At 44.6% G+C, this 10,404-nt stretch overlaps 1 protein-coding gene across 5 annotated transcripts in view; it reads left to right on the top strand.

Annotated features, from left to right (window-relative positions):
* The window catches only part of Ubr2 (ubiquitin protein ligase E3 component n-recognin 2), an 86,262-nt gene that overhangs the window by 32,098 nt on the left and 43,760 nt on the right, over positions 1-10,404 (top strand). For all 5 annotated transcript variants that reach the window (XR_004112552.1, XM_031348567.1, XM_031348568.1 and 2 more), the window contains exons 12-17: positions 1,687-1,850; positions 1,937-2,036; positions 4,029-4,157; positions 5,087-5,270; positions 8,225-8,286; positions 9,106-9,216. Coding sequence is in view for 4 of the 5 variants with exons in the window: in XM_031348567.1 (XP_031204427.1) it covers positions 1,687-1,850; positions 1,937-2,036; positions 4,029-4,157; positions 5,087-5,270; positions 8,225-8,286; positions 9,106-9,216 (750 nt within the window). In the remaining variant the exon portion in view is untranslated. The remainder of the gene's footprint in view (positions 1-1,686; positions 1,851-1,936; positions 2,037-4,028; positions 4,158-5,086; positions 5,271-8,224; positions 8,287-9,105; positions 9,217-10,404) is intronic.

Genomic DNA, 10,404 nt, shown 5'->3' with positions numbered 1-10,404 from the left:
CAGTCCGTGCTCTTCCCCGCTGAGCCATCTCACCAGCCCAGGGCCCAGCTTTTCAAGACAGGGTTTCTCTGTGTAGCCCTGGCTGTCCTGGAACCCACTTTGTAAGCCAGGTTGGCCACCCGCCTCTGCCTCTGAATGCTGGGATTAAGGTCCTGTGCTACTGCCCACCTTGGTCCCCTGCCGTTTAACTGCACCGCTACACAGGCAGAGCTTAGCTCTTTGGCCTCTCAGAACAGTGAGCCCGGGAAAGGCTGTTACAGCACTGCTGGCCTCACTGTGCAGCTTCTGTCTGCACGGTCCTGTCTTGGGAGCCCTTGTCCTTGCCCTACAGCCCATGAGTGATTCAGACTTTCCTGCCCCCTTTTTCCTGCCTCTGTCATTCCCCACTGACGTATTGATCCGCTGCCCCTGCCTAACTGAGAGCAAAAGAATACTGAGGAGGTTTTGGGAGAAGCCTTGTAGTGATTCTTAACACATCCCAGGCTAAAAATGATGTGTACTAGATATTAGCAAAAGTACAAATGTTGTGGATCAGTTGGACTTTTGTCACCAGAGCCACCCCCTAGTCACTCTACCTTCATTTCAGGGCAGTCTAACCCAGACCAGCAACCTAGAGAGCTGGGGACATGACTCAGTTGGTAAAGTGGTTGATTTGGAGCATGGGGACCTGAGTTTGATTCCCAGCACTACATAAAAGAGCCAGGAGTGAGCTGGCCTGCCAGCCTAGCCTGCCTACCAGGTTCCAGGCCCTTGGGAAAACTTGCCTCAAGTGCTTGAGAAATGACATCAGAAGTTGACCTCTGACCTCATGAATATTCATATGAGCTTGGTGGTATTGTCTAAACTTTGACTGTCCCCCACTCAGTCATTCCACTTGCAGGAAGTTATCCTCAGCACTTTCTGCCACTTTATGTAGTGGATATTTGTGACATCTGTGCTATAGCAGACCCAAAATCAATACAAATGGCAGCAGTCCCAACCTGGTAAATATGATAGGAAATTATACCAAGAGTGAGCCAAACTGTATGCACGGCGACATGTATGCCAAGGGTAATCTCTAAGTAAGTGTTCATATCAAGTCAAAACTGAATGGCAGGGGTGTGTTCTCTGCGGGAGAGAGGTAGATGTGGGTATATACAGCCGTACTTACGTATTCACCGCATACTGAGTCTATGTCACATATATACACTGTCGGTAAGGAGGTATTAAACACCAGCTCGAGAACAATACAAAATCCGCTCAGCAGTTTTTGTTGCCATGGCAGACCTCAGGAGCTAGGAGACCTTTCACTTCCCAGAGTTCTGTGTACAGACAGAAAAGCAAACATGTCAATGGATGAAATAGAGGAAATGCAGTTTCATGTTGAACTTTAGAAAATCAGGGGCATAAAGCTGTGCACCCTGCAGCAAGTACCCATATTTACTGTATCATGTGTATGCATGTCTGTTTAGGAGAAGTTACATCAGCATGCCCCTTCTGGCCTCCCTCAGTGGACACTGTACACCCATGCTGCACATATACACATGTAGGCAAAATGCCCATTCACATAAAATATAGATGAGTCTTTAGACGATCTGGTAGTGTGCTAATTATCTGAGATGTTTGTGTTGAAAGTCTGACGTCCGGGTGCTGACTAGTGCCAGCTCTGGAGGCGATGACCAGACTCTCTGATAAACCCTGTTTCAGGCTCGAATGCTCATCACAGAGGAGAACCTGATGACTGTTATCATTAAGGCTTTCATGGACCATTTGAAACACAGAGATGCCCAGGGCAGATTCCAATTTGAACGCTACACTGCCCTACAAGCCTTCAAGTTCAGGAGGGTCCAGAGCCTCATCTTAGATCTCAAGTGAGTGTTCCTTAATTTCCAAACCAAGCACAGCTTGTAAAATGCCAGTGTTTTGTGTTCACAGCCACTGCTTTCTGTCTGTGTAGGTATGTGTTGATTAGCAAACCAACGGAGTGGTCAGATGAGCTGAGGGAGAAGTTCTTACAAGGGTTCGATGCCTTCTTGGAATTACTGAAGTGCATGCAGGTATGTAGAAACTAAATGCATTTCTGTTTGCTCCCCGACACCCCATTTTGGGCACTTTTCCAAAAGATCAGTTGGATCAAGACTCTTAATTGAGGCTCTAGAGAACCAGCAAAAGATGTTTCAGTGGAATAGTGAGGTGGTTCTCTACAGAAAAGTGCTTACTGTCAAGTGGCCTGAGTTCTGACCCCAGTTGTCCTTGCACAAAACACAATAATAGCAAATACAATTTTTTTTAAAAGATGTTTTGGTTGGAACTGGAGAGATGGCTCAGCAGTTAAAAGCACTGGCTGCTCCAGAGGACCCAGGTTAGATTCCTACCATCCATCCACTTGACAGCTCTGCACCATCTGTAACTCCAGTTCCAGGGATCCAGTGCCCTCTTCTGGTTACCTTGGGCACTGCGTGAATGTGGTGCAAGCAAAATACAGGAAGGAAAAAAACTTTTAATGTAAAACTACACATTTGGGTTCTCATAAGTACTGCTGAGAGGTTGCAGGTCCTTTTGTGTGGCTGTTTTGTTAACACACATATTTGGAAATGTAAGTTCATTATTTGAGAAACTGTGGTTGTTTTCTGATGCTTATAGTATACTCAGTACCCTGTGCACAGATAGGAGACAGGCATTCTACCACTAAGCCTTGCTCCTGCTAAACTCACACAGTCTCTTGTTTTTTGTGTGTTGTGAAGGTGGGTGTGTGTGTGTGTGCGCGTGCGTGCATGTGTACATTCTCACTGGTGAATATATGCCATAGCACATGTGTGGTGATCAAGAGACAGCTTATGAGAATCAGCTCTTTCCTTCTGCCATGTGGGTCTCAGAGTGACATCAGGCTCTGTTACCCACTGAACCATCTCCATGGCCCTTGCTTTATTATTAATGTTTCCGTGCTTCCATGTTCTCTTGGTGGGATATGCACATAGTACAATCTAGAACCTTTTCCTGATTGATGTCTTTGTGAAGCATACCTGTATGCAAATCATAATGGAGGAGTAGACACCAGTCAGGATAAGCAGTTCTCACAGAAGCCAGGGCGTCTCTCCATGAACACTGAAGAAGAGCTGTGCCAAGCCTGTGCTCTTACTCTAAGAGCTGATCAACATTGGCCATTCCCATTTGCAAACTTGGAAGTGTTCTGGTTTCTGTTAGTACATGATTCTTTTGGGGGGGTGTTTTTTTGTTTTTTGGGGTTTTTTTTGTTTTTGTTTTTGTTTTTGTTTTGTTTTGTTTTGTTTTTTTGAGACAGGGTTTCTCTGTGTAGCCCTGGCTGTCCTGGAACTCACTCCGTAGACCAGGCTGGCCTCGAACTCAGAAATCCACCTGCCTCTGCCTCCCAAGTGCTGGGATTAAAGGCATGCGCCACCACCACATGGCCAGTACGTGATTCTTAAACGTCAAGATATTTTCCTTTTTAAATTACACTTGTTTGTATCAGAGGGTGTTTGTCTGTTATCCTGGTTCCATTCTGTCGCTCTCAACACTGTGGGCTACATATTAGTGAGTATAAAGCCTGTCTTCTAATATAACTGTATATTTCATATTGAGTGACATTTCACAAGCCCATTAAGGGGCTGAGGACGGAACTCTGCTGAAACATGAGCTTAGTTATCTGTGGGCCCTGGGTTCAGCCGCCACTGACACACAAAGCCTGTGGAGGATTGGGGACACATATCTCTAATGCCAGTCCTAAAGAAGCTGAGGCTGCGGGCCGTGTGCTCCAGGCCCACCATGTTTGCTTAAGGAGACCTTGTCTCAAATATGCAGTCATACATACACACACACACACACACACGCATACATATACATACATCGCCCTGACACTTGCTGTTTAAAATTTTACCTTTTTTTGAATAGTCTCTATAATCAATTTATATTTCTTACACATTGATCCTGAGGTTTCTCTTTTCCTTTTTGTCCTTTTTATTGAATGTCTTAGGTTTCTGTGTGAGAAAACACCTAATTGTTCTTCTTACAAACTCTGTCTGCTTTCTAAGGGAATGGACCCGATCACACGTCAGGTGGGGCAGCACATTGAGATGGAGCCGGAATGGGAAGCAGCCTTCACATTGCAGATGAAGTTGACACACGTGATCTCAATGGTGCAGGATTGGTGTGCTTTGGACGTGAGTTCCTCCTGTGGGCCTGTGAAGAAAATGGAGTGGATAGGCAGGAGCTTGCAGGGAAGTGGGAGATTGGAGGAAGAGCTTGTAAGCTTAGCTCACAGCACACTCATCAAAGGCTCAAAAGCTCAAAATCATCCCCAGACATTAAGCCTATAAAATTAATGGATATGTTTATCCAAAAATAACTTTTTGGTTTTGCTACATTTGTCCTGTGACTTAAATAATTTTGGCCTTCTTTCATTAAAAAGAGGTCAGAGGTCAGAGAAGCATCCATAAGACATGAACAATGTATAAAATCCTCCTAAACAGGGAAAAGAGAGTTTCTAACTCAGAGGCCAACTACATCATTCTGTGTGATGAGAGGCCTGTGGTTGTCTGGGAGCTTTGAGAAGGTTCTTCGAGGAGACAGGACGGGGAGGGCAGGGCTGCCTGATGCTTGGACCGTGGAGGTCATCTGAGTTATAGTCTAGTTGAGATAGGTGGCCATTAGTATCTACCAAACAGTGCCGTGGTCCCGTCTGTGTTTAAAAACTACTCTCTGGAGAGATTGGATGGGCAGGACAAGATTTGGAGGAAGGCATTTAACAGAGACATGGCGGCAGTACCTTTGGGTTACTGGACAGCGAGAGAATAGCTAATAAGAAGTTTGTCATTTTGATACTCGAGTAGACAGCATGGACTGAGGTAAAGGGCGTTACTGATAACTTGTAGATTTCCACAACTTTATTGATAAGTGATGTCATCCACTGGGGAGAGGACAGTGGCAGTATGGGAGGGAGAACTGAGTTTGGGTTGGGCCATGTTAGTACTTGTTACTTGGGGACAGGGTCTCACTCTGTAGTGCTGGCCTTGAGTTCATTTGAGGTACTAAATGAATGTTATAGCAACCCAGTCTTTTGTAACTTATGCTACAAACCTCTTTTTTTTAGGAAAAAGTGTTAATTGAAGCTTACAAGAAATGCCTGGCTGTGCTGATGCAGTGTCATGGCGGATTTACTGATGGTGAACAGCCAATCACACTCAGTATTTGTGGACACTCCGTGGAAACCATCAGATACTGTGTTTCCCAAGAAAAAGTTAGCATTCACCTCCCAGTTTCTCGCTTGCTTGCAGGTAAAGCATGTCCCCTAAAAAAGAACCCTGAAGTTCCCCCAAGGGACTGTGATATTTATGCATACCTACTATGTGCTGGGCATTATCCTGGGAGTTCTGCATGTGCTTGCCTATCTGATCATTCTGCTATGAAGTAGAGATTATTACACTTGATCTATATGAGAGGACTGAAGCATAGAGAACCTTCATGTCTAAACAAGAAAGGAGCCAGGCTGTCATTTTGAGATGTTTGGGCACGGGATCCATAACATGGTACTACAGGGCTTATTGCGGCATCACTGCGCATCACATCCTAGTAACTGAGCTCAGTCTGTCACAAGTCACACTGACCACTCACCTTCAGCCACTGCTAATCAATCAAAGCCACCATAGCTTTTCTCTTTAAGCTCTTTTATTGTTCACTGATCAATAACCTTTTAAGGAGAAGGTTATAAGTGAATGCCTTACTGATCTCGGGCTGATTTACAAGTCACTTAAAATCACTGCACTGTCTAAAACTGACCCTTTGCAAGGGCCAGAGGCTGGGAGTGTGCACCTAACTTTCCTGCTGGGTCCCTCAAAGCATTGCTTTGAGGTCTCTTAGTTCTGGATAAATCCTGTCCTGCTCACTTAGAGAATACCCACGTCCTCTCGCCACCAGAGCTGGTGACTAATGACTGCCGCTCCATGATGGTGCACTTTGGTGTATTGGTTTGTTTGGTTGGTTTGGTTTTGTTTATTTCTAAAGGGGAAACTGGAGACTCTGTACCATGGCTTCCTTAAGTGTGTACTGAAAAGGTTTTTAATTCTTGGCTCAACTCCTTTTATAGACCATGTCCTTGTTGAGTCTATACATTCCTCGAGTGGGTATTAACAGCTCATGTGTTCCAAGGAATTGGCCCATTTCCCCTAAATTATTAAATTATGAGTGGGGTTTTTATGCTTCCATATCATGGGATCAAGTAGTAGTGACTCCTTCCACCCTGAAAGGTCTGTTTGAGCACCCTCATATTTTCTGGCGCAGACCTCCACAACTCTCAGTATGTTCATGGGGTGTGGTCTGAGGTCCCTTCCACTGAGGCTTGTGAGCGCTAACTGTAAACATCTGAATAATGAAATAATACAAGCTATGGTGCTGGCTGACACCTGTGGCCCCTGAGTTCTAGGCCAGCCTGGCCTAGAATAATTAAAGGCCAGCACTGCAGAGTAAGACCCTGTCCCCAAGTAACAAGAGAGAGGGGACGGGAAAGAAAAAGGGAGGGAATGGATAAAGTACAGAAGAAAAGAAGAGAGAACGTTCTGATTGTAGCAGAAAGCTCTCCTGCCCCTCCTGCTTTCAGCAACTGAAGATTGTGGGTCACTGGTGACCTGACCAAAGCGCTACACTGGAGGGCCAAAATGTGGGCTGCTGCACCTCACTGACATGCCAAGGCATCTTCCAAAACCTGATTGTCTGGATAGAAGCTGAGGCTCATAATTATCCACAGCGAAAAGCTGATGCTTCAGAAATATACTAATTTCTGCCTATGTCGTCACCTCCTGAACAGTCTGTGCTGTGATTGTCTGGGCATCTTCATCTCACAGTCGTAAATGAGCCCTGCCCTGGATATTTGAATCAGAGTAGAGAACAAAATAAACACACAAAACAGTCTGTACAGCTGGCTGTGGTGGCACATGCTTGCGACCTCAGCACTTGAGAGGCAGAGGCAGAAGGACTGACCACAAGTTCAAGACCAGCCAGGGATATGTAGCAAGAACTTGTCTCAAAACAAAACAAATAAAACATTTCTCTGACAAGGTGGAGAGGGCGCTGCTAGTGCTTCAGCAGTCACTCTAACAGGTTAGCAGAAATGGCCAGCAGAGAAGGAAGCCTCTCAGGCTGGAACAGGGGCCTTAGATCCTGCCATGCACTCTCTGTCAGAGGAATAACATAACAGTAGCCTTTGGAGTGCCCTAAGCTTAAGCTAAAACTGCTCCTCTTGTGGATAGGAAGTAAAGTGGCTTTGGCTCTGAACTGGAAATTCTAGGGAACCTAATTCTGAGGTCAGGTCAGTATAGACCATGGGTCAAGGACCAGTTTCTCCGTTCAGTTGCCAGAAATCTCAACTTCTAGCAGTAATGAAGCCCTTGGCCTGGGAGGTAACTCCATACTGGCTAATGGGTATAAATTGATTTGCTTGCCTGGCTGTGTCTGTTCATCCAGTACTACTCCTAAAATATCAGCAGCACTGATTAAGGTGAGTTAGAACTCCCTCTGATACATTGACTAAAGTGAGGTGAACTCCCTCTGATACATTGACTAAGGTGAGTTCAGAACTCCCTCTGATACATTGACTAAGGTGAGTTGAACTCCCTCTGATACATTGACTAGGGTGAGTTCGAACTCCCTCTGATACAGACTTGCTGAAAAGCTTTGTTTAGGGCTGGAGAGATGGCTCAGGTCAGGAGCACCAACTCCTCTTCCAGAGGTCCTGAGTTCAACTCCCAGCAACCACATGGTGGCTCACAACCCTCTATAACGGGATCTGATGCCCTCTTCTAGTGTGTCTGAAGACAGCAACAGTGTACCCATATAAATAAAATAAATAAACCTTTTAAAAAAAAAAAAAGATGAAGAAGAAGAAGAGCCAGGCAGTGATGGTGCACACCTTTAGTCCCAGCACTTGGGAGGCAGAGGCAGGCGGATTTCTGAATTCGAGGCTAGCTTGGTCTACAGAGTGAGTTCCAGGACAGCCAGGGCTACACAGAGAAACCCTGTCTCGAAAAACCAAAAAAAAAAAAAAAAAGAAAGATAAAGAAAAGAAAAGCTTTGTTTATAATGTTTATAAGACAGGTCATTTTATAACTCAATTTGTAATCCAATACATGCCCAAAGATGTTTTTAAAAAGTTAAGTAGTAAGGCTGAGTGACCGTTGAGTCAACTGCACACTAGTTTGACCTATAGAAAACCTTCTTTGTTTGTTCTTCCATGCAGGTTTGCATGTATTATTAAGCAAAAGTGAAGTGGCATATAAATTTCCAGAGCTCCTACCTCTAGTAAGTAGCCTTGACATTGAACAGAACATCTAATCATTATGTGTGTGGTACTTGAAATCAAACTGAAACAAACTTTTATTAGTTTAGGTTCTCCAGAGAAAGGGAGCTATGGGGGCGTGTCTAGTTTGTGGGTATGTGCATGTGGGTGGGGTAGAGCTCAGGGGTTATCATACATTTATGGGGTTGGAAAGGAGTCAGGAGAGCATTTTGGTTCACTGGAGAGCCCAGAGGACAGTTGACATTATAGTCACAAGTACAAAGTCCACTTGGAGGCCGAGTCCCTTCTTCAGAGACCATACTTTTGGGGCTGGGGAGGTGGCTCAGTGGGTAAAGTGCTCACTGTACAAGTGTGTGGACCACCGTGTGGCACCAGAATCAGGAAGAGCCATGTGCAAGAGTACATGCATCTGTAACCGTGGCAGAGACTGTAAGAGCCTGCCATAAACAGGCGGAAGGCAAGAGCTGATAGGCAAGGTTTTCCTCTGACCTCCACACAATGCACCATGTCACGTGGATGCCCCACAGGTGAGAAAATTTACTTTTCTACAGCTAACTCTATCTGAGTTAATAAAGCCTACCTACTGTCTGTATAGAGAATAAATTGATACATTGCCATTTCAAACTTTACTAAAATATTTCTCATAAAGAGTGCCTCTCAGTCTCAAATAGATAGAGCTGACCATACCTAACAAATTAACACAAAATGAACAGTCATACAATTACATCTTAAAGCAGATTTGATATATTATTCTTTAAGCTTTCCTGTCAACCACCTTTCCTTATGCAAAGTTTAACAAGTGGGTTGTTTTTAACACACAGAGTGAACTGAGCCCACCCATGTTGATAGAGCATCCTCTTAGATGTCTTGTCCTATGTGCCCAAGTGCATGCTGGGATGTGGAGAAGAAATGGCTTCTCTCTAGTAAACCAGGTAAGTGGGTTTTCTTTTTTTAATTCTGTGGTGTTTTGATTCCATTCATTAGCTTTCATGAGAAACCTTTTGCAGTTTTAAATGGACGTAGCCATTGAAGATTTTGAATCTGGGATCTAGAGAGACGGTGTGGCAGGTAAGAGTGTGCTGCTCTTGCAGAGGTCCTTGACTCAGTTCCCAGCACCCATGTCAGGTGACTTACCACCTCCTATAACTCTAGTTCCAAGGATCTGACACCCTCTATTTTGGGCTATGAGGGAATCACATATATTTGGCACAGACAGATACACACATTCACACAAGTAAATCTTTTTTTAAAAAAGGTTTGGTATCTGTGACAAATTGTTAGAAAAATTCAATGCAAGGTAAGCCGAGGTTCCTTAGATCTTGTTTTGTATTTCATCAAGGAACATGGAGATGCACACTCCATTACTTACTTGGAACAATTTTTAGAACAAAGTTGGAGAGTAAAAACTAAAATTTGTTTTGCTTAAATTAGGCTAACACTGGGTGTGTGAGCCAGTGAGGTGGCTGAGTGGGTAAGAGCACTTGCAGCCAAACCTGAGAACCTCAGTTCAGTTCCCAGCATCCACACTGGCCTAGTTTGTGTCTCATTGCTATGATAAATTCCAGGACCAACAGCCGCTTTGGAGTGGGAGTGCTCTTTCGCTGTGGAGGTCAGTCAGGGCAGGAACTATGCTCAACTGTGGAGGAACATTGCTTAGCTTTTTTTTTTGTACAACCCAAGACCACTTACCCAACGGGGACACTGCTCACGGTGGCTGCACCTTCCCACATCTATCATAAATCAAGAGAATGCCCCACAGACTTGCCTAAAGGAGACATTTTCTCAGTTTCAGTTTCCTCTTCCTCTTTGGCCTTAGCTTGTGTCAAGTTGACAGGAAAACTAACCACACATGTGGCCAAAGGAGAGAACCAGCTCTGCCAGTTGTCCTCTGACCGCTATGGTGTACGTGCCCTCACACATTGTGTACACACACACACACACTAACTAAGTGCAGGGAGAAAATAGATGTTATAGGCTCATGCCTTTACTCAGGTATTCAGAAGACAAAGGCAGGAGGAATCTGTAAATTTGAGGCTAGCTTGATCTACTTATACATAAGTTCAAAGTTCAAGTTCCAAGTTAGCCAGGGCTGTATAGTGAGACCCTGTCTCAAAAAAAAA

The sequence above is a fragment of the Mastomys coucha genome, unplaced genomic scaffold (genome assembly GCF_008632895.1).
Source record: "Mastomys coucha isolate ucsf_1 unplaced genomic scaffold, UCSF_Mcou_1 pScaffold3, whole genome shotgun sequence".
NCBI lineage: Eukaryota > Metazoa > Chordata > Mammalia > Rodentia > Muridae > Mastomys > Mastomys coucha.
This window is presented reverse-complemented; position numbering and strand designations above follow the sequence as displayed.